The following is a 25,000-nucleotide window of genomic DNA, read 5'->3' as shown; positions in this document are numbered from 1 at the left end:
TGTTTAAAGCACACTGACCACATCAATTTTTGGAGTGACATACTAATTGAACACATTACATTTGCAAAGACCCGTTTTGGTCACTGGGTCAATGAATCAAATGATAATGAATCTATATATACTCATTGAAACAATATCGAGGACAGTGCTAGAAATGTAGATCATTAACAGAAATAACACAAAGAAAAAGAAAACCATCACATTTTTGCTGGATACACCACAAACTTACATTGCTACTAACTTTGAGGTATAAAGCCCAAAGTTTTTTAGCGCACGCTGTCTAGTCTTAACTGAATAGTTTGACCCAGACTGTAAACAAATTTTATACTTGTCATTTTTTCAATAGATATTATGAGCACTCTGGGTTTTATTTTCCTGACTTAAAGATTGTATTGGTTATTGTCATAGAAAATCAATCAAATATATTACAGATATCTAATACATCCAGTAGACTCTCAATAGTTCTCCTGCAATCCAAAATTTGGTATATATTATTCAAACACATTTACCTAACAGTTAAAACAGGTACATATCAAGCTTATGGTTAACCTCTATGTTTTAAATAAGCAAAACACAACACTTGTTTAACTTGCACAGGATGGACCCAGGATTCCAGTGGCAATGAGGATCAGCTGATTACTCTGCAGCTCACACCCTGCGAGGCGGAATCCACGGAGGGGCAAGTGGAGCAGGTGGAATCCACGGAGGGGCAAGTGGAGCAGGTGGAATCCACAGAGGGGCAAGTGGAGCAGGCGGAATCCACGGAGTGTCAAGTGGAGCAGGCGGAATCCACGGAGGGTCAAGTGGAGCAGGTGGAATCCACGGAGGGTCAAGTGGAGCAGGCGGAATCCACGGAGGGGCAAGGTAATTAGAACAAATTTAAAGAGTTACAGTTTATATTTGTAAAGGCCAAAAGTGTTTGACCCATGGGTTACCTTAACTTTACTTGACTTCTAGTGTTTTTCCCCCATAGAGCTTGATGCAGGTTAGGGCTCTTTTCAACGAAATGACCTCAAACACACCATGCTATAACTTTTTTTCTGCTTGATAAAGTAAAACTCACTAGGTGATGATACACAGGGAAACTTTTTGAGCAATGTTGCTGGGCAATCTTGCTGAGGGATTGTTCCTTGGGCACTTTCCCATTGAAAATGGGCAACACATTTCTATCTGGATAATTTAGATGGGTTGTGGGTCCTGTGTCTCATCTGGTTGCCCGTTGACGGCAACATTGCCCGGCAACATTGCCCAGCAACATTGCTCAAAAAGTTGCCTTGTGTATCATCACCTACAGGGTTCTCATTTTCAATGGATAATCTGCTAGAAAAGTTGTTCTGATATTACATAATTAGATAGATGATAAGTCTATCTGATTCTGTACTAGGGCTGTTGGAAGGAATTTTGTGAGTCTATTATAAATCTAAAAGTAAAATAAGTACTACTAATCAAATGCTGAAATTAATAGGCCAAATTTTATTATTAAAGATATTAGGATAAATTTAATATTCAAAATAATTGGGAATGTCAGTGTCCCATGAACACTTAACTTAACCATTCTCCCACCCCTTGCGTTCCCTGAACAAGTCAGCGCAGGATCAGCGCTTGTTGAAACAAATTAGGATTATCACAAACAGGATGGACATAAACGAGAAAATGAAACACGTGGAGTTAATGGAGCAACCTTAATTCAATCGCAATAAGAATGCATGTACTTTACACCTATTAATACATGTACTTCCACACTTGTGCGATGTTGTGATCTTCAAGTATTTTAAATAATTAGTTAAAGATTTATTTGGTATATGAGTAATTTTCTTTCTCCAAACCCACAGATGTCTTCACAGGGTCAGCCAGGGGCACAGTCTCAAAGCGAAAAAAAAAAAAGTCAGGTATGTAAATGTTTGTCCGTCCTTCGGATGAGATGTTAAACTGAGGTCCTGACTCTCTGTGGTTATTATAAATCCCAGGGTGTCCTTCAAAAAAGTAGGGTGCGGTGGGGTGTAACCCCGGCATCCTGGCCAAATTTGCCCTGTGGCCTCTGTCCATCATGGCCTCCTAATCATCCCCATATACTGATTGGCTTCATCACTGTCTCCTCTCCACCAGTAAGCTGGTGTGTGGTGAGCGTACTGGCGCAATATGGCTGCCGTCGCATCATCCAGGTGGATGCTGCACATTGGTGGTGGTTGAGGAGATTCCCCCCCTTCAATGTAAAGCGCTTTGAGTACCCAGAAAAGCGCTATATAAATGTAATGAATTATTATTATTATTATTAGGGTAATTATTGGTGGTTCTGATAACTGTTACCATAGCTTGGTAACTATGAAACTCAAAGGAACTCATTAGTCAAGCAGATTCTCTAATAAGTAAATTAATTACTTCAATAGAATTTAAAGGGGACCTATTATGCTAATTTCCAGTTCTATATTTTTATTCTGATACTCCACTAGAGTAGCTTTGCATGATCCTATAAAAGTCCTTACTTATCTTAAACTGGTCCTTTATGCAGACCCTGTCTGAAACAGGTCATTTTAGATGGAGTATTCTATAAGCCTACTATGATTACTATTTTCCAATGAGCCTGCATGTGATGTAAAATCTGGAGCCAAATTAAACAGCGTGTTTGCACACACATCAACTGAGAGGATGGTCTTTTCTCATATTTCAGGGGTGTCTAGACACACCAGGGACACATATTTATGTTGAAAAGACATCACAAAGTGCATTTTGTCTAATTATTGTAAATGTGTTTTTTTTTCTTTTTCTGAGTGGATATATGACTGGACTGTAATCTTATATCCCACAGGGGGACCAAGGCATATGCCTGAAAGGAAAAGGCACCAAAAGAGTAAGTGCATGTAAATGCAATGATTCATACTTTGCTAAACATTGCAACTTAACCCCTGTTAATTCGCTTCAGTTCAATTGCTTATTTTTTTAACTACTACAACAGACAATTTCCGGTATTCACAATTTTATTTATTTAATGAATTATTTAGCAAACGCTTTTATCCAAAGTGACTTACAAATAAATACAATATTTACAATACAAGCAGTCAAATCAACAACAGGGCAACAATACTGTATGTAAATGTCGTGACCAGTCCAGCTAGTCCAGCGTAGCACACGTAACCATGATTATTCATAATAGATATAGAATAGGAATGATTAGTATTATTGAGATTATTACAATTGACAAGCTATAAAATCCAACAGGCTTAATTAGTCAAATTTGACCAAAATGCATTGCCAAATAGTAGAAGTAGCAGCAGTGGAGGGTTCTTAGTTGTGAGCTGTGGCTTAGCAGTAGTATGGTTATTCAAGCAAGCATACCACATTGGAACCGAGAGTAATTTGGTTACATGATACATGTTTTGATTAGTGATAAACATCACTTGTCTTCCTTGCAAGTCTGGTCACTACTTAAGTCTTCATAGTTGTGTTTATTTTGTTCCTAATCTAACTATCTAAGAAATATTTGAAATGTGTTTTTGATGTTCACAGATTGCTCCTACCACACTCGCCTAGAGGTTTTCCCCATCAGGAGTGTAGTAAGAGAAAGAGTGAGGAAGGTTAGACAGTCATAAAGGAACTGCAGAGTGTAGGCAGTATGCAGAGTGTAATATATGATTTAGAAACTTCCGTGTGTTTTGGACAAATACATATTATACATACCATATTTGTTAGGTAGATACTTTTTATGTGTTCAGTCTTTTTGAATTACAGTTTATGAAGGAGTGTCTTCTGAAAATCAATGAAACTCAATGCCTATAATCAGACATAATAGCCTTATGCTAAGAATGGATTTTATTTTTTGTCTTTTCTTACATTAGGGCAAAGCAGAAATGCTGGTTGACTGGGAGTCCTGTCCAGTATGGTATGTATTATTCTGTTCTTCTGCTTTATGAATTAATGCATACATTATTTATTTACTTAAACTTTTTCTTTTTTGCTACAATTTTTTTATTAATCTGTTCTGTTTCAGATTAAACAAGCCTTTTAAGTGTGAAGCACACATCATTACCGAACATGTCTTTTATAAGTATAACAGTTTCATTTTCCATCTATGAAGGACCACCACCATTAATGCATGCATGAAGGAGGTGGTCCTTCATAGACGGAAAATGAAACTTATACTTATAAAAGACATGTTCGGTAATGTTTTAAGTTTATTGTAAACCCCAACCAGTAACAGAAAAAAAATCCCTTCTGTTTTTAGTGGTGAGCAGTGGGCCCAGTCCTGGCAGCCAAAGGATTCACTCCAAAATAATGAAAATAAATAAAATGTATATTTATAACTCCATTTTGGTTTCAGGCTATTTATTAAATTGTTTCTGTGCTGCATTTGAAGTCATATCTCATCTTTCTGTAGTATTGAAAAGGGGAACATCTCCAAGAATATGACCTGGAATTTAATCTCGGAAGGGAATGTACTAGAAATGTACTTAATCCAACTGATTTTTCTATTTCAGATGTTATTCAAAAGCATGTTTCATATTTCATGATTATAAATTGCACTGTTTTCTGTGCTTTTCAAGTTCACTTAACCTCACAGTCCACTGTTAAGAAATACAGCCTTATGGCTTGTTTGACATGAAGCTAAAATATGAAGTTCAACAAATAAGACTGTCCTTCATATCATATCTTTTACATTGTGTGTCTCTCTCACTCTCTTCTACTCCAAACTCATCAGCTGACTGGGTGTTTTATGTCTTAAACCAAATGTATTTTCATCTCAACCCTCTTGAGCCAATCGTGTCAAACAGTAGGTCCCTCCACTGTGCTCATCAGGAGAAGAGCTCCACATTCATCTAGATCTCAGCATTGCTACTCACCCCTTCACCACCACCAGTGTCGGCTCCATGTAGGGGATATCCCTTTTCATATCATGCATTTCTCTTAAAAGAATGATGTCTTGATGTGGTCCAATTGCCAAAGACTATATAGTTTCAATTTGTTATGCACCTTGTCAATAAATTTGTTTGATCATTCTTTAAGCCTCTAGTGAGTAATTAAGCAATAAATAAGCATTTGCAATATTTTCACTTATATTTTTGTGAAAGAACACAAATACACTACAATAACACTTGCAAAAGATGATAATTTTTGTATTTACTTTTCCATACTTAAATTTAATATAAAACAATATGAGGATGAAGTGGTTGAGAAAATAAACAGACTACACTGAGCATATTTATATGTGAAATTTGTTAAACTTTACAAGTGGATTCTTTTTTAATAAAAATTTAGGTTAGCATATATAATTTAATCAGGGCTCTCAAGTTTTATAAAAAAAATTAGAGTGAGGTTACATTTGTTAGGGGAGGAGCCACTCACATATTTGAAACAGTGGCCCCAAGTTTTTGCTTGCAGTTCAATTTTATCTATTGTTCTTGACAAACAAATTATAGCAATTGGTAAATCTGATAAACAGACTAATTCATCCAAATAAAATAAATGATTTTATCTTCTAGAACTGAACAGTTTTTGTCACTAGTTAAAAAGCCAAATATTGATTTATTGAGAAGGTCTTGATCTGGAGAGTAGCCTATTTCACACATTTTGGAATTCTTCAATATTAGGGTATTGTTTGTATACTTATTGCATCTAATGCTGACATATTTATAAGTGGCAGTTTATTACATTCATCAGTTGGTAAAGCAAACATTTTCAGGCCATAATTAAATAAATAAACAATGTTAAATAAAACTTTTTTTTTTAAAAGTCGCTCTTTGAAGGGTAACGTTAGCATAACTCCCGCCGACAACCTTGAATTCATGTCTACTGTAGCCTACCAGCTAAAACCACAGATTTGAAGTCTTGGCGATTTTTTTCTTCATCCTAATCATATATAAATATAGCATAATGTATGTTTCGGCTGTATAATGTATGTTTCTTAATATAGAATACTAGTACAAATATTTATAACATTATTCCTGGTCGGGAAACCAGAAGAACTACAAGTATGGTGACTGATTTGTACACTTTGTAAGAAGTTCAATGGCGCGTCTCTCGTGGGAATTGTAGTTTATACAGTTTTTTTCCCCAACTGCTTACACACAAAATCTTTTTTATTTCACACGATTTTTTGAAACCTCTCACTCAAAGTGCTAAACTGCACACCACATCTCCAAAAACAATAAACTATTTCTCAGCCTTTGACTCAGTTTTCAATGGCATAAAACACTTTTTTCAAAACACTAGGCTACACACAATTTTGTGTGTGCAGTTTTACGAAAGTTTTGAAAAAAGGTGACATAGTTTTGAAAATGTGTGCAAGCAGTTGGAAAAAAACTGTAAATAGTGTACATTGGAGACGGCCCTGATTGTTCTACAACTACAATAACAGTCAAGGCTATAGCCTACTCAATGACCTGATAGCCTCGCGATTGTGTTTTCATCTTGATCAGTTTTTTACGATTGCTATGACAGATTTTTCAATACTTTTAACAATTTACCAAAACTCTTAACACAGTTAGCACTACATCTGTCTGTGTAAGCTATACTATTAACACATTTCTTGTTGCTTTAACACAAAATGCATACAATTTTACATACAAGCTCAAACAAGACCAAAACAATGGATTTTTACTGCCAAATGTACCAATGCTTTAACACTGTATGTCAGAACAGATAACACCATGTTCTAAACCTAACCTTACAGGCTAAAGTCTGTTTATATTGTGAATTGAAACACAAATATATCCTCTGTATTTTATTGTATTGTTACTGAGAAACAGCTGATTGAATCATGCACATATATAAATCACAGCTGATTCCAATCTAGGAAACACACTCAGGTGTTGAGGTTCTTTCAATCGCATGACCATATGGTATAATGTAAAAGAGGACCTTTTGGGCTGATGTTTTGTGGAAAGGGAACAATATAGAGCAACAAAAGAAAGAAAGAAAAATGTCTGCACTAGGTAGAGGAAGACGTATAACAGGACAATGGAGAGGAGTGGGACAAGGGCAAGGGAGAGTAGTGCGACAATGTGGCCTTCCACCATTCCCGTGCAGTCACAGCATGGTTTGACGCCCATCCTAGGATGATGTCCCTTTTCCTTGTTCCTTACTCCCCTTTCCTCAACCCCATTGAGGAGTTTTTCTCATCCTGGAGATGGAAGGTTTTTGACCATCATCCACAGGACCAAATGTCCCTCCTAGATGCAATGGATGCTGCATGCCAAGACATCACAGCTGAACACTGCCAGGGGTGGATAAGGCATGCCAAAAGATTCTTCCCACGATGCCTTGCCAGAGAAGATATCAGGTGTAATATGGATGAGAACATGTGGCCAAATGCAGAAGACCGGGCAGATTAGAAGATGACTATTTCTTTTCTTCTTTTTTTTTATTCTTCTGGTCCTTTTTCTGTTCATATATTTTGTATTTTCACATAATACTGTAAAATGGCAGCTATATTGCATATTTTTGTTATCTTGCAGTAATGTCCTTTTGCAAATAAAGTCTTTATTGCAGCAATTCTGTCTCTGTCTTCATTTTTTCATTAACCGTACATTCTATAAAGCACTCTGAGATGGGTCTTTTTTTATTGAATTTCTGCAGCAAAAGACCTAAACCCAACAAAACAAAAATGTAGAGAGGCTTCAAAAGAAACTGCAGTGCAAAACACAATCTATGATCAATACAATATACTGTCTGTTGTATAAGACCTGACACATATAAAATAATGCAGTTTCTATAATTCCATCTGATGTTTGTGTTTTTATGACATTGTGCTACGATTGATTAAATCTTCCTGTTGGACGAGAACATATGTTAGAGTTTTGAAAAATTATTTGATTTTGAGACATGTTTGCAGTGTTTTGGTAGACATTGTGTAATGTTGCTAGTGTATTATTGTATTTTTAAAATTAGTGTTGGAGTTTAGTTTACAATGTGTGATTTTGAGCATGAAATTAAATGTTTTGCCAATTGTGTGTTGTAGGTGTACATTGTACATTATACTATATTTACAGTTTTTTACAATCGCTATGACAATTTGTTCTGTACTTTTAACAAATTTCCTAAACTCTTAACACACCAACACAGCTACAACACACAATTGGCAAAACATTTAATTTCATGCTCAAAATCACACATTGTAAACTAAACTCCAACACTAATTTTAAAAATACAATAATACACTATACATATATATATATATATATATATATATGTGTGTGTGTGTGTGTGTGTATATATATATATATATATATATGTGTGTGTGTGTGTGTGTGTGTGTGTGTATATATATATATATATATATATATATATATATATATAATATATATGTGTGTATATATATATATATATATACACACACACACACACACATCTAGAACCTATATCTAGGCCTAGAAAATGTTTTTTTATAAACTCGTAATTGTATTAATTTTGGACGTGTAAATGCTTATGAATTCATTTTGCTCATAGACTGTTGTAAGCTGACTTACCGTGGTGGAATCGCGCTGGGCAATGGTTTCTGCGATGGTCGCACACAGTGACGTATTGCACAAAATTGCGCCAAAATATCAATCATAATTAAAAAGTACAGTCTTAATATTTTATATCCGTGCTCAAAATTTCAAAGGGGTCAGCGTAAATGTCGAAGTGAAGGAAACACGAGTATGTAGCCATTACATGTAAACACATATCAATTCCCAGAATGCATCCATCTCTTTGCCAAAGGATATGTCCATATAAAGCAATATAAACATTTCTGCAGTAGGCTATATAATTAATTTATTACAACTTCATAATCAGTATTGGGATGAAAGTTCTATAAAAGTAGGCTATTCTTTTTTCTTTTTGTAGTGCAAAAAAGCAAAGTAGCTAGGCTCACTATAAGCCATTGCAAATCGAAATACCATCGGCAATTATAAAATATCCCACCTAAATTAAGGCATGTTTTAAGCATATAGAAAATATACCGTCCTGTAATTATGTAATTTTAATGTAGCCCAAAATTATATAAAAAGAGAGGAAAAAGAGTTAGGGTTAGAAAAATAATCAAAGTTCAAAATTCAAAGATGAGGGATTTGCACTCAAATCTATCGGACGACCCTCTCCGTTGTCAAGTGATCGAATAGGGGTACCCTCAACGTCGGCTTTGGACGTGAGGGGAAATGACCAAACGGCATGTGACGAATAGCGGTGAGACCATGTTGCAAAGAAAGACGTGGTGCAGGCACGTAAAATACGTCCCTTTGAAATACATTAGATTGAAATTTGTGTTGTGTGGCACGAAAAAAAGAAGAAAATTCGTGCTGAAGGACACGAATCAATTCGTGTTGAGTAGCCAACCGAATATAAAGCAATACAACAAGGATTAAAATATCCTGATTAGATGTTGAGTAATGTAGCCCTTAAAGTTTGCAAAAGGAATAGCCTAACATTTGAGGAAAAAACAATAGTGTGCTCTCGAAGGAAAGACGTGGTGCATACGCTCCATTAAAATACATTAGATTGAAAGTCGTGCTGAGTGACACGGAAAAAAAAAGAAGAATATTCGTGCCCATAGACACGAATCAATAGATTCATGTTGAGTAACCTACCGAATATAAAGCAATAAAAACGAGGATTAAAATCACCTGATTAAATGTTGAGTAATGTAGCCCTTAAAGTTTACAAAATGAATAACAATTGTGAAAAAACAATAGTGTGCTCTCGGAAGAAAGACGTGGTGCAGGCACGAAAAATACGTCCCATTGAAATACATTGAAAGTCGTGCTGAGTGACACGGAAAAAAAAGAAGGATATGTGTGCCCTTTGGACACGAAAAAATAGATTAATGTTGAGTAGCCTACCGAATATAAAGCAAAAAACGAGGATTAAAATCTCTTGATTAAATGTTGAGTAATGTAGCTCTTAAAGTTTGCAAAATGAATAGCAATTGAGAAAAAACAATAGTGTGCTCTCGGAAGAAAAACGTGGTGCAGGCACGAAAAATACGTCACATTGAAATACATTAGATTGAAAGTCGTGCTGAGTGACACGAAAAAATGGGGAAACTCGTGTCCATGAACACGAATCAGTAGATTAAATTTCGTGACAATGTCACGAACTGCCCTGAGACTGGGTTGAACTATCTGGTATCCATTTTTCATGTAAAATGATAATGGCCACATGTCAATCAGTTCGTTAATGTGTAGGCACTGCAATCTTCCACTGTCATTTTTCACTGAGTACATGTGGTAGTGTGGAAGGAATTCTGCTGAATATACTCTCATCAGAAAATGAAGTGCAGTATCATCTTTAACTACAAGGAAGATGAGTTCACCGAACTCCACCGAGTCATCATTCCTAGTGACAACAAATTGCCCCTTCTTGTATATTATCCCATTATACTGCACATCTACAGGAATCTTTGTATTTATTTCAGTGAAGCCAAATTGCAAGACTGCGTCTTTAACTTGTTCACTGTAAAGCTCAGAGTAGAAAGGCACGCCTTCTTTCATAAGCAAGGCTGGAGGACTCACTGACCCAGCTGAAAGATAGGCCTGAAACATCTGATGTCTTTCTGAAAGAGTGAGACACAGGTTTTTAAAGTTTTTCAAATGCCTTGCACATCTTTTAAAGTAACTATGCTTACTTTCAAAGCGCATAGTCCATAGTCTCATCAGTGGGCCAAATTTCAAAATCAGTCCTGGGTAGTGGCGCAAATAATGATGCTTTGGTCTCAAGTTGGTATCTGGAAACCTTGCCTTCTGGAATCTAAATATTCCTGAATGAGAGCATCCAGGTAAAGAACTTGTGGCTCAGAAATGTTTTGAGCGCAAATCAAGTCAACTATGTCCTTTAGTTGCAGAGTTAATTGCCACACATCATCTTGTGCGTCTTCTACTCTGTGTCCAATGATTAAAGGCAACAGTCGTAAAAAGTTCCAGTTTTGTACAGCATGACCAGAAAGTCGCAGTGTTTTAGGACTGGCCTCACATGGCTTGGAGGACGCATCTACAGATCCATATTTGAACTGCTTAATGCGTCTGTTCAAAATAGTGTATGTGAACCATCTCTTTTTTTTAATAAAGTACCTCAGGTAAAGTGCAACATCATAAGAGAGGACACCCTCAAAGATGTCATGACCAAGACACGGGGGCAAACCAGGCAGACAAACATCAAAGTGTTTCAAGGAATTAAATTCTGACCTGAACTTTACTCCATGAACATCCGCCACGTCTTCAGCTTGTAACTGATCCACTGCTGACTTGTAACTTTCAGGGGTTCGCTCTGGTCCACAAGAAATTGGGTCATCCCCCTGAAATTGAGTTCGAGAAATGAGACAGTATCTGCAGAAATATTGTGAAGAACTGAAATTTTCAGTAAAGCCACCAGTGCATCCCAAGTTGTCTCCAGCAATGCAGTAGAGAGTCCTTTTAACAACAGATTCATCTGCCATTGCTATCCCATTCTCCTTCAGTAGTTTCAAGTCAGCCAGTAGCTCTGAAAAAACCTTGGCATGGCCGAAGTCTTTAAAGTCCTTCTCTCTACACAGCAAAACCAGCTGCATGTGATCAACATTTGATCGAAGATGTGGGGGCAAATTTAATAGTGAGAAGTACACAGCCAAAACTTTGTGCTTCTTTTTTGCTTTTTCACCACCTCAAATGCATCCTGGTATAATATCAGCTTAAGGCAAGATGCATTTTCCTGAAAAAAGGTGTTTTATTTAAACACCTTACCATCATGGCAGTCACAGGGAACATCTGGTTTTGAAACAGCATTATCATAAGGAGCTGCTGACATGAGCCCTGATTGTAACATATTCTTCAGTGTGTTTAACAAAGGAACGTAGAACGCAAATCTTTCTGTTCTGTTCTCATCTCTGCCTAGAAACACCCTTTTGGGCTCAACATATTTAAACATTTCTTTAAAACACTGTGCTCTGGAGTATGCTGTTCTCATAGGCCCTGTGTGGCAAGCTGAGAACAAGTCAGAGTCCTTCACTGTATCACAGATTTTTACAATCTCTTCATCTGATACTGACAAATCTTTCAGAAGCAAGTTTAATCTGTTCAGTGTATATGTGTGTCCCATCTCATGTATGTTTTGAATCTCTTCAACAATGGTTTGAATAGTAGATGCTGGAATAAGAAGTTGCCCCTGAAGTTTTATGTAAAATAAACACACATTTCTGAGGTACAAGTCCCCAAAAGTGTCTTCAGCAACAACTGATACACTGGCAGTTTCGTGCACGGTAGGGATGTTTTGCTCATTTGTAGAAGGCCTTTCTGAGTTTGTATCCCTGAACTGGCCACAAATCACATTTACTGAACAATGTCTGTGTTTTCTGGACATATGAGAAGTAAATGAAGATTTCACAGTAAACAGTAAGGTTTGCATCCTCTCACTGGGCAGTTTACGGGACATCCCTCTGCTATGTGCTCCTTAAGGTGAGCAACCAACTCCCTGACTCCGTCACACTGGCGCTCACAAAGTGCAACCGTGCACTTCAGTGTAGCTAAAGCCATAACGTTAGCATGATCCGGAGCAACCGACGACACAGCACTATGGTGGCGATAGAAGTGCGATTTTAATGATGTATATCTAGAAAATACCTGCTTACAGCCAATTTCCACACACTTGAAAATACAACGGGGTTCATTGCGATGCAGTTTACAATGTACAACATACGCCTTAAGAGAATGAACAGATTCTCCACAAACACAACAAGAATACATCTTACAGGTCAAACAGGGAAATATCAATCATAAAACGTAACCTAAAAATCATATAAAACATAAACCTTACTGTAGTAAAACGCTGAAAATGAGCTGAATCCAAAATCACAAGTACAGACAAGTCCATAAAGTTTCGACGCTGTGCTGCCGTTACTTCAACTGGTAGCGGAGCCAAATGCAAGGCGCTGATTGGACGCCGCGTAAAGATGCAAACAGTGTTTAAATTCAGGCGCCCTTTCTTTCAACAAATTAAAACTCAAAAACTCTGATGTGTTTTATTTTACTAAACACAATTATCTTTACCTTTGGTGGTTATTGAACAGGGTTACTGCAAAATAAAAAAATCAGAAAAAACAAGTGCAAGTTCTTTTTAAACTTTTTTTTTTTTAAACTTTTCACAATATTGCACCATCTATAAATGCAAACTTCAAGCCTACAACCTGTTCATTTCTTGTGAAAGATATTATCTCTCTCTCTATACAGGTCCTTCTCAAAAAATTAGCATATTGTGATAAAGGTCATTATTTTCCATAATGTAATGATAAAAATTAAACTTTCATATATTTTAGATTCATTGCACACCAACTGAAATATTTCAGGTCTTTTATTGTTTTAATACTGATGATTTTGGCATACACCTCATGAAAACCCAAAATTCCTATCTCAAAAAATTAGCATATTTCATCCGACCAATAAAAGAAGTGTTTTTAATACCCAAAAAAAAGTCAACCTTAAAATAATTATGTTCAGTTATGCACTCAATACTTGGTCGGGAATCCTTTTGCAGAAATGACTGCTTCAATGCGGCGTGGCATGGAGGCAATCAGCCTGTGGCACTGCTGAGGTGTTATGGAGGCCCAGGATGCTTCGATAGCGGCCTTAAGCTCATCCAGAGTGTTGGGTCTTGCGTCTCTCAACTTTCTCTTCACAATATCCCACAGATTCTCTATGGGGTTCAGGTCAGGAGAGTTGGCAGGCCAATTGAGCACAGTAATACCATGGTCAGTAAACCATTTACCAGTGGTTTTGGCACTGTGAGCAGGTGCCAGGTCGTGCTGAAAAATGAAATCTTCATCTCCATAAAGCTTTTCAGCAGATGGAAGCATGAAGTGCTCCAAAATCTCCTGATAGCTAGCTGCATTGACCCTGCCCTTGATAAAACACAGTGGACCAACACCAGCAGCTGACATGGCACCCCAGACCATCACTGACTGTGGGTACTTGACACTGGACTTCAGGCATTTTGGCATTTCCTTCTCCCCAGTCTTCCTCCAGACTCTGGCACCTTGATTTCCGAATGACATGCAAAATTTGCTTTCATCCGAAAAAGTACTTTGGACCACTGAGCAACAGTCCAGTGCTGCTTCTCTGTAGCCCAGGTCAGGCGCTTCTGCCGCTGTTTCTGGTTCAAAAGTGGCTTGACCTGGGGAATGCGGGGATGTTTCTACTCCAGACTCAGTCCACTGCTTCCGCAGGTCCCCCAAGGTCTGGAATCGGTCCTTCTCCACAATCTTCCTCGGGGTCCGGTCACCTCTTCTCGTTGTGCAGCGTTTTTTGCCACACTTTTTCCTTCCCACAGACTTCCCACTGAGGTGCCTTGATACAGCACTCTGGGAACAGCCTATTTGTTAAGAAATTTCTTTCTGTGTCTTACCCTCTTGCTTGAGGGTGTCAATGATGGCCTTCTGGACAGCAGTCAGGTCGGCAGTCTTACCCATGATTGCGGTTTTGAGTAATGAAACAGGCTGGGAGTTTTTAAAAGCCTCAGGAATCTTTTGCAGGTGTTTAGAGTTAATTAGTTGATTCAGATGATTAGGTTAATAGCTCGTTTAGAGACCCTTTTCATGATATGCTAATTTTTTGAGATAGGAATTTTGGGTTTTCATGAGCTGTATGCCAAAATCATCAGTATTAAAACAATAAAAGACCTGAAATATTTCAGTTGGTGTGCAATGAATCTAAAATATATGAAAGTTTAATTTTTATCATTACATTATGGAAAATAATGACCTTTATCACAATATGCTAATTTTTTGAGAAGGACCTGTATACACACATATATATATATATATATATATATATATATATATTAAACAGATTAATTGGTGATTATGAAAATTATATTCATGACATTTGTAACTCTAAATACATTTACAAGTAAAGCCTCAAATTCCCCTAACTCTCGCTCTTTCTTTCTTTCTCTCTCTCTCTTTCTTTCTCTCTCAGCAAATTTTAAAAAATGTAGCAAATGACTGCACACGACAGTTGTGGCTACATGCTACACGCACAAGCATGTGCTGTCACCCTCACCCTCTTTTTTGTCCACACTGCCACACTGGAAGTACAGAGAGTCTGTTGGAGCTTTGATACGACAGTTCGTAGAAGTTTCCGTGTGGTACATGTGTTGTAATGTTAGCTAATCTAGTGGCTCACAGAGGCTAAGGGTGCGGCTGAATAGTCAATTTTGCTTAGGAACCTTCCTAACTAAGTGGAATTACCACAATTCCTCCTCCGTTCGGTCATTCACAACCAGACATAAGAAAGACAATAACAATGTATTTAAACAGTGTGATGCAGACTGCAGCAGAGAGAATGTGAATATCAACATACGTGTTGACCTGATGTAAAAATGTTGATCATGAAGTGTGTTCTGTTGTTGACTGTCGAGCTGCGTTCACGCACAGTAAAAACTGTTTCTAACTGTGACATCCAGCGTCCTGCAGATCATCATGAAGTTACCGTTGCTGATTAATCATATATTTTTGCCATGACTTGCTAATATGTTTATATGAGTGGACAGGAGGGTGAGCGACCATACAAGCGTAACAAACACTGACTTCTGTGACAGGTGGGCAATATTCATTTATTATTGAATTCTGATGTTGATAATGAAGTCATATTTTTCACAGGGTTTTCCACGTTTATATTTCCTGCATTAAAAACACAGTAAGAACATATCTAGTAAGTATCTCAGATGAGCGTTTTGTAGTCCATCTCCAGAGCTTTGTAGTTTTACCACAGATCACGTCAATAACATTCACCGTCGCATCATGACGTAGTCTAGTGCATGCAGTTGGATTCTCTGAACACCGTGGTCGTCTTCTCCTAACTCCTTATGAATTCTCCTTCACATCTTTCCGTGACGTTTTCCATCAAGGTCAAGGAAGTGGTTAGGAAAGGCAAAATAGCAACATTTTTTCACTATTCGACCGCATCCTAAGTCTCTGGTGGTATGTCTGTCAGGAGTGTTAGTATGTCAGGCCAGAGTCTGGACATCTGAATCTTATTAAGGCTTAAAGTTATGCATAATTATCAGTGTGACCGCTTGATTGACAGGTGGGTGTCAGTACAAATGGCCCCAGGCATCATTCGCCCCACCTTAGGTCACCTCCTTTCCGATGTTTTGTTTAACCGGGAAGCAGAAGTAGCAGTACATCCAACATGGCATGGCCATTATGTTAAACAGTGATAAAAAGTATTTTTTACAAAAAATAAATGCAAGAATTACAGTGATGGCTCGTATATGTATATTACGGTATATTTTGTTAGATATACAGTGTTTAATACGTTTAACAGTGAGAAAAAGTATTTTTTACAAAATTTAAATGTAAAAATTACAGTGTTGACTAGTATATATATTACGGTATATTTTTGTTAGAGATATGTGTTTAATACATTTAACAGTGAGGAAATGTATTTTTTACAAAAAATAAATGCAAAAATTACAGTGATGGCTTGTATATATATATATATTACGGTATATTTTTGTTACAAATACGGTGCCATTGTATTTTACAGTGGAGTAATGTATTTTTCCCCCCAAAAAACTGTCCAAAATACGGTTTTGGCTGATAAATACATTTACGGTGTTTCATTGTTACTAAAACTGAATTAAACCATTTATCGTTTTACGGTCTTTTACTGTCATGGTTTAGCAGTTTTTCACCGTAAAATCTACAGACATTTTTTACAGTGTGTGTAAATAATGGAGCACCATACATAGTCCATTTCACATCCATGATGGATTTTAAAAGCTCATGGTGAAGTGTTCTTAGATGCCAGCTGGTCTGATCTATTCAAACTTTAGATGCACAAGAATCTTCACATGTTCACTGAACTTGATTTCTGCCATCCAGTCTCAGGTGCTCTTACAGATGAAGATTATGTATTCCAGTCAGCTACAGCAGAGGGGAGAGAAAAAAGGATGATACAAAAACATTGGTCAGATGGTCATTTACATGGTAAAGATTTAATTCAACAATGAGGTTCTGTTCAATAGTTCACAGTCATTGATGTTTGAGGAGGCAACACACGGTATTAAGCACCAATAATATGTAAAGTTTTGAACAAGATGATCTGAGTCATTTCCAGAATCAAAATGACATTTTACTTATATTTAAAGTACCTGCATGAAATAACATCTGTAATTACACTGTTGACCCCTAACACTTACCCTACCCCAACCTCGGTAACAACAAACATGTGAATCTCAAAATATAAGTGAGAATTTCACAGAACACATATAGCATGTTCACAATAAGTGCATTTGATCAAATGTTTATTTTATTTTAAGTGAGTTCTTTGTTAAATGCATATAATTAATATTGGACCATAATAATAGTAATAATAATACAATAAAAGAGTAAATGAACTCTCTTACACAGAATTTTCCAAATCATCTACAAGGTAGGACTCATGTTTTAAAAGGCTTTGGTAAAGTTTCTCTTTCAGTGTAGGTGTTGTCAGGAAAGACAGAAGATTTCTCATTTTCTTATGGGATGTTCCTGATTGTAAGATGATTGTGTATTTCTCATCACCAATCTGAGCTTTCAGGTCATCTGCAATGGGCTCCACCAGAGAAACTCTGTTGATCAAGTCAGTTCTGTGCTTCTCCACAAACTCAGCACCTGAGATGAAAAGACACTGTAAACAACATTAGGAAAAACCCACACAAAAGCAGCCTGATTATGGGACGTTTGACACTTTTTAGAACTCTGAATATCACTAATTTAAAAACAATGGACTACAATCCAGGTGAAATTTTGAAAACCATAAAGGTTTATTTGGTGAGGATCTTTCCCTGTTGCATCGGCACTCTACTGCTTTTCCTGCAAAGCCATGATGTGCAAGATTGAATTTCCTTATTTTTCAACTAAATTTAAAGCTTAAAATTTTGAAAGTGAATTTGAAAGAGAAATTAAATAAATAAATGTTTGGATCTGAACTTACGAAGGTGAATGTTTATTTTTTTATTCATTTATTAATGATGGAGTTTTGTGCAAAATCATTTAAATTAAAATATTCACAGCTTAAACAACCATGTTTCAAATAAGCATATTTTTTATTATTATTTATTTATTTTGTATTAATTATTAATATACTTAGTTACTGGATTAAGTCTGTGAAAGTGGCTTAAACCACCAGAATTATTTCAGTTTAATCTATTGTGTGTGATTAGACTGCAATCCCGAATGTGTCTTTTCATGATCGGATAGATTCCAGATCACTAAAGCAAAATAAATAAATACATATAAAAATGTTATAAGTGTCTAAGTGTGAATACCAATAGTTTACCATATTTGCATCTCTCTTGTTTCTGAGTTGAAAACGTCTCATTAGTACATTTGGACTGCAAGGCCTCCGTACACTGATGACCTGGGTGGATGAAAAGGGCGTAACGCTTTTTAATGACAACATATTTTGACCATCAGTGCTTTGTATGAACATTAAAAGGTGATTCCTAAATCATATGATTATTCACTGAGGATATTAAAAATGAAGAAAAAAGTGCAGTAATTAACATCTAAGATATTTGTATATTTTATATCTACAGAAACTGCAAACCAGTGTAATATAACATTTTAAACTCTACATATGATCAATTGAAAGCTGTTGAATGTATGTGCCTAAAGACATTATAGAAATACCTATAATATCAAATATACCATTCACACGAAGCTTCGCCAGCAGTTGTTCAGCAAGATTGTTCTTTTTCATTTTTTCCAAGATGATCAGAGTGAGTTGAGCGGCACCATCTGTACGATAATGATCAATCATGCACTCCACAACTTCACATCTGGATTTATTCTCCAGTCGACTTTTAGAGATTTTAGAGAAGTCTTCTACACCTTGAGTCAAATGCCATGTAAAAGTTTTCATCTCCTCAGATTCCAATTCGTCCAAGCAGGGGCGAAAATTTCATCAAAATGTTGGGGGGGACAATTAACATAACAATTCTCAAGAGCAATTTTTGAAGGGGACACCAAGGTTTTTTTTTGTTGTTGCCCGTTTGCATTTGTATTATTTTATTTCTTAAACAATTATTTTAAGAATATATCATTATATTATTTACAATACACAAGGTGTTAAATACTGCCATTTACTCAAGAGTCCTGCATGCCACTATATAGACTCCAAAAGCACCTTCTAGTGTGTGTAATGTGTCATGGACATCAAGCGTATTGCTTTCAATGAGTATCCTTAATCAATAGGAGAAGGTTAATACCATCAAGTGAAGATTGTGCATCGGCATTTTACTGGTTTTCCTGCAATTTCAGCATTTGCAAGTTTGAATTTCCAACTGAACCACTGAAATTATAGAGGTGAAACTGAAAGAGACATACTGTATAATGGACTGAATATTACATGTCAAAAAATAAAGATGACATTTTAAAAAGTAAATATTTTGGAACTGAAATTTAGAAGGTGAATATTTATTATTGAATATTTAGTTAAAATATTCACGGCTGAAATATATCATGTTAAATTGCCCCAAGCACTGGTAATGCAATGCGTTTATTTTTCAATTAGTGCTAATCGGCAGTCGACTTTTTTGTACTGAAAGACATTGGTCATCACTGAACTTCGCAAGTGAAGTTCCAGAAAGGACAAAAACCCTATAAAAGTCTAGTAAGAGTAATCAGTATGACACAAGGATTATATTCCAATTCTTCTGAAGTCATACGATCACTTTCTGTGACGAACAAAATATATTTTTTTTATTCATTGATCAACTCTCAAAATCTAATATGGCGACTACATCATTAACGTCACTTGAATAAAAGTCATGAGGGTAAATAAATAATATATAATGACATATTTTTTTTTATTCCTTTAATTGTAAGATTTGAGACATTAATTAACTGTAGCCTATACAGATGTTGTGTTTTTTCTTTCTTTCTTTAGCTCAAATTGCATGCTTATATTTGTTTTAAAACTACTTTATCCAGTCAAGAGCTGTGAGTACTTTCTCTTATTCTATTATTATTATTAGTTTAATTTATATTAGCAGCTTAAAAGTCAGTGATTTTTCTATTTAAAATAATAATAATCATAATCATGATACTAATAATAAAAAATACAATTCATATGAGTATGTTTTCTAAAAGTCTTTTGTGTACAGTATGTTAATTGCATGTGCTCCCTTTTGTTTAATCTCAATGTAAGAGCAGCTTATAAATCATTTATTACAACATTATGAAGTTCAGTGTATGTTGAGTTGAATAAGAAAGATGCGAGGCATACACAAGATATGTAAAATGAATTAAAATAGATACATAAATGAGTTAAATGAGATCTAAAATGAGTTTGACACTTCTCTTATTCATTTGCATTCAGTCACAAAACACACTTACCTTGTGAATAAACAAAACCAGGTGTTGCTGAAATAACTTTCAAGTGTAGCGACTGGAACATGTGACACTTCCATATGTAAGTACAGGAAGTATTGTAAATGAAAGTAAAATGTTTTTGCTCCACCCCTTTCAGTCATGTGTGTTTCTCTGTGTGACTCACTCAAGTCCTTTTTACATGCCACATATTTCACTGTTTCTGCCAGTTTTGAAAGGAATATATATTTTTAAATGTGACTTTTATATGTGGTTGATGAACATTACGTGTAATGTCAAAGAACGGCAAACTCTGTTCTGTCAAAATTCTCTGAAGGCAAGTCATGACATTCTCCAGCAATTTCTGTATTCAATTTCAAATGGAGAAATTTCCAAAACTGTCAAGATTATGTTTCAGTATGGGCCGGATGAAGACTTCCTAGTGTCCCGGGCATAAACACATCCAGTATAAGCATGTAAAATGATACAAATCAAAATGAAATCATTTTAATTATATAGCTTAAACAGAACGTTTATGGTTTTATCATTTAAAACTATAGTAACAAACAAGCCTATTATACTGTATACTATTATATAGAGAGAAGATAGACCAATACACTGCTGAGTGCCAACAGAGGTAAACAAATGCCCATTTGGTTGGTAAATTCAGAACATACCTTTTAAATGGTCTCGTTGCCAAGGTTTGTCTGGATAACTTTGGTGGTCCCTGTTAGTAGATGACATAACTACACAATGTAAAAATCATCTTTCTCCAATGGTATTCAAAAGTATCTAACCCAATGATTTCACATATTAAGATGCACAACAATTTGACTATCAGCAGAAAAACTGACGTGAGTCTGAGCTTTCAGAATTTCCACAGAATCCCTCAACAGTGCAAATGAATGCACATCTAATGTCAGATTGTCAGATTCATCAGCCAATCAGATTGATTTATTTGTTCTTGGTGGGTGTGGTCTTTAGGATATGTCCCGGTCGAGGCCTTCTAGTTGGCCTTGAGAGACGCAATCACGCTTTAAGTGATGTGTGTAATTTGAAAGCGAAAAAAATAAAATAAATAAAAAATTTCATAAAACAAATTAGAAAGAAAAGAGTGCGAGATCTTGCTGAGGAGTCGGCTTTCATCACTGCTGTCATTGCCGTTGAGAAAGAGATTCTTATGGATTTAAAAACATGAGATGTTCTGCATGACTGAGTGATTAATTTATTAAACAGGAAAGGAGGACTGATTTTCACTTCAAGTAAATTGGTAAGTGCTTTTTGCATTGTTATAGCAACATCAGGACTTTTCTAAGTATAAATAAGGCTGCTTGAGCATTCAGTGTCGGATCAAGTTTTGAGAATATAGTATATTTTTCAATATTATAGTATGTTTTTATATCAAAGTACTTATTTTTAAATCAAAGTACTTATATGAGTTTCCTGGCCTTTGTGTGACCCAGGAGAGAACATGTGAGGTTACTAAAAGTGTTGATGCTGCAAAGACCACAAAGAGCACCCAGCTGCAACAAAATAATGAGCCTATGGACCTTGAAATACAGCTGAAGATAAAGAGTAAAAACAACCAGTGCTCAAAGTATTTAAAAAGACTAAAGCCAGGTTTCCACCTGTAAAAATATATCAAAAGGCTCTGTGAGATAATGGTGGCGAATCGTATCCATTGGTTACAAAAATAATGAAGGGGCGTAGAAAGGAGGTAATGCCAGATAACAAACTGTATAGAAGATGAGGTTTTGGACTAAGAGAGTCAGAACGGACAGCTGGCCTTCTCGTGTTTATTGGTTGCTCAATAAACTTCAACTTTGGCATCTGGAACCCTGGACTCTGAGAGTTTTCTTGCATCTTAGAGAGATTCTTCAAAGATTTTCCACGACAAGAAGTAGTGCTGCGTTCCATTTAACTTGGAAAGTTGGATTTTACAAGTTCCACTAGGAAAAGTGCAATGCAACGGTGATCAACTCCGAGTTTGCCAAGATGCAGAGGCATGATGTCACACAAACATGTCGACACTCAAGGAGATATACAAAGTCGATAAATGAGTATGTTTCCACATTACATTATATTAAAGCTTGTTTAACAAATGCCTGCAGAAACAGGTGTATAAACCATTATAATCTCTTTTGATAATTGTACACCTGAAGCATATATGCTAGCGCTGTAGAATTGTTTATCAGTTGGGTTTCTAGAAGACATCTCTAATAAGATTCAAACCCCTGCAAAGCTAACATGAGCATTGCAGTTTTGTTTTCTTAAATGTCATCTTCTGAATATCGGGGAATAGAATGCATTATCAAGTGCATTATCTTGGAGGTCTTGGAAAAATCGATCTAATAATATTGGCGATTTAATGTAGCTTGCAATAAATGTTGTTTCTTCCGGGTACATGGTTATGCTGTGTTCCTAGACTTTAAATGCATGGCCCACCACTGCATTTAAATATACATATATTTACGTTTAGCAGGGAAATAAATATACAGTGCAAATTATAGTTTCTCCAGGGATGCTTGTGTGTCAGACGCTGGAAATGTCCCGCCCCTTACTGAAATAGAAAACATGATTGGTTTGCAAATATCCAATCGCATCTGAAATGAACGTTCTTATTGGTGGATTGGTCAGTCCAACTGTCAGTGCTCCCCAGTGCATCTCGGTGCACGTTTAGAGAGTTCCCTATCAAAAAGCTACACTTTGATGCTGCACTGATTTAGTGCTTTGGGAACGTCTTTAGAAGTGACCAGCTGTGAAATGTGTGCAACACATCAATGAAATTGACTAGAATTTATAGCCTCTGCTGGTGACATCAACAGGATGCACCTGTAGCAGGGCTATAAATAGTTGCACCACAGGTGCATCATCAGGTCTTTTGTCTTCAGACCACTCTGTGTGTGTTGTGCTTCTCAAGCTGTCAGAACTTTATTTTCCTCTGTTAGGAGTTAGAATTTGTTAGACAGTGCGCAAAAAAACGTTTCTCCTTTCCAAGAATGAATGTGAAGCAAAGCAAGCAGTGTGTGTGTTCCCGTGTTTACGCTCTATGGCTGAAACAGAAACACACCAGTTTTGTTTTTTGTGTTTGGGGGAAGAGCATGCTGCTCTTGTGTTGGGGCAGGGCAGGTGCGAGCATTGCAATCTGTTTACAGTCAAAATGCTTCGCACTCATCTCGCTTACTTCCAAGAGCCAGCGCCCACTCTTTCATCGTGGGGCTCTCACATGGATCTGGCTGTGGAGCGAGAGACAGGTCCGTCGCTATCGCTTCACAAGTGATTAGTCTGTGGACTTTGAGCCATCCACCTCTGAACATTCCAGGCACAATAACAAAGCGGCTGAGGAATTACTCGAGGTGGTTACTTGGTCTTCTGGCCAGGCTACAGTTAGACTGGCCACGTGAACAAGAGACCCCCAAACCCTCCAAACTAGAACAGATTTCTGTCTGGTGGCCAAAAAAAAGAGGAAGGGAATGCTATATCAGTCCCTTCCTTTCTTTGATGACCTCAATGACAAGCTCTCTCATTCATGGAGGAAACCTTATACTTCCTGTGTCTTCATGCCCTCGACCTCAACATATTCGACTATCGTGGGTGCTGAGGCACGGGGGTAATCAGTGATGCCGCCGGTAGAAGAGACACTTGCGGGTTATCTCTCGCCTGGCTCAGCATCATCGCTAAAGAGACCCACTCTCGCCACAAAGCCGTGCAGGACCACCTCTACGGGGAAGGCTTATAAGGCAGCAGGTCAGGCTGGTGCTGCCCTGTACACTATGTCAGTGTTACAGGCATACCAGGCTGACCTGTTGAAGGACCAGAGTGCGGGCACCACGGTCGACGAAGAGGCTTTATCAGAGCTTCGTCGAGCCATGGATCTGTCTCTCCACGTGAGCAAACAGATGGCTCGTGCCATTGGCCGGTCTATGGATGTTTTGGCCAGCACGGAGAGACACTTATGGCTCAACCTGTTGGGCATCAGAGACAAGGACAAATATTTCCTCCTCGATGCCCTGGGTTTGCCTTCTGGCTTATTTGGTGACACTATGAACACAGTTATCACCAGGTTCCATGAGGCGAAGAGTCATGTGGAGACCTTAGGTCAATTCCTTCCTCACCGCACTCAGGGGGAGGGGCCGTCAGCCACCAAGCCCCGCCCCAGTCCTTCTAGAAGGGAGGCTCAAAAACAAAGCATGGCAAATCGTGCTCCCCCTCGTAGAGACTGGGGGCTATTTCGTCGCCCTCAGCAGCCCCCAAAGCAAGACCCCAGGGTAGTCATCTCAAAGAAGAGAAAACCCTGACGGTTTTGCACCCAGCCTTGTGGGGGTAGCCCCCCTGGCGTCGGGGCACATGAAACATCCACCTGTACTTTCCCAATACCCCCACGAAACCTCTCCATTCCCACCACCTGTGGTGTTTTGGGTGTTAGTGGTTTCCAGCTAAATATTTGGTGTTCCGTTGCTTCCTGCCGTAGTCCAGGACACAGAATACTCGACATCCCCTCAACAGGAAGTGTCAAAATTGATTCCCATCTTTCCACTACCGTGAAACCGGAACAAGCATGTCTACTATGGAAAGAACTGCAAAATCTCTTGGTCAAAGAGGCCATAGATACTTCCTGGTTCCCAAGAAGGATGGGGGGTTATGTCCGATCTTAGATCTTCGAGGCATGTATTGCTCAGTCAGGGTGTTCAAGTTCAAGATGCTAAA

The 25,000-nt window shown here is 37.3% G+C and overlaps 4 protein-coding genes across 5 annotated transcripts in view; 2 read left to right on the top strand and 2 right to left on the bottom strand.

Moving 5' to 3' along the window:
• The window catches only part of LOC127648162 (uncharacterized), a 6,418-nt gene extending 2,005 nt beyond the window's left edge, over positions 1–4,413 (top strand). The window contains exons 3-8 of one of the 2 annotated variants that reach the window (XM_052132757.1): positions 598–812; positions 843–864; positions 1,833–1,889; positions 2,807–2,848; positions 3,834–3,877; positions 4,220–4,413. In XM_052132757.1, coding sequence (XP_051988717.1) covers positions 598–812; positions 843–864; positions 1,833–1,889; positions 2,807–2,848; positions 3,834–3,856 — 359 coding nt within the window. In that variant the 3' untranslated portion in view covers positions 3,857–3,877; positions 4,220–4,413. Of the gene's footprint in view, positions 1–597; positions 865–1,832; positions 1,890–2,806; positions 2,849–3,833; positions 3,878–4,219 lie in introns of both variants that reach the window. The other variant, XM_052132753.1, reaches the window with a different exon arrangement.
• Positions 1–25,000, top strand: part of LOC127648178 (histone H3) — a 1,095,985-nt gene that overhangs the window by 239,956 nt on the left and 831,029 nt on the right. The gene's annotated exons all lie outside the window — the stretch shown is intronic.
• LOC127648099 (uncharacterized) overlaps positions 1–25,000 on the bottom strand; it is a 259,510-nt gene that overhangs the window by 165,439 nt on the left and 69,071 nt on the right. The window lies entirely within an intron of this gene.
• LOC127647925 (NACHT, LRR and PYD domains-containing protein 1 homolog) overlaps positions 16,695–25,000 on the bottom strand; it is a 249,836-nt gene continuing 241,530 nt past the window's right edge. The window contains exon 16 of the mRNA XM_052132470.1: positions 16,695–16,864. Coding sequence (XP_051988430.1) covers positions 16,861–16,864 — 4 coding nt within the window. The 3' untranslated portion in view covers positions 16,695–16,860. The remainder of the gene's footprint in view (positions 16,865–25,000) is intronic.

Source organism: Xyrauchen texanus, chromosome 1 (genome assembly GCF_025860055.1).
Source record: "Xyrauchen texanus isolate HMW12.3.18 chromosome 1, RBS_HiC_50CHRs, whole genome shotgun sequence".
NCBI lineage: Eukaryota > Metazoa > Chordata > Actinopteri > Cypriniformes > Catostomidae > Xyrauchen > Xyrauchen texanus.
The sequence above is the reverse complement of the archived record's forward strand: the minus strand, read 5'-3'. Positions and strand labels throughout refer to the sequence as shown.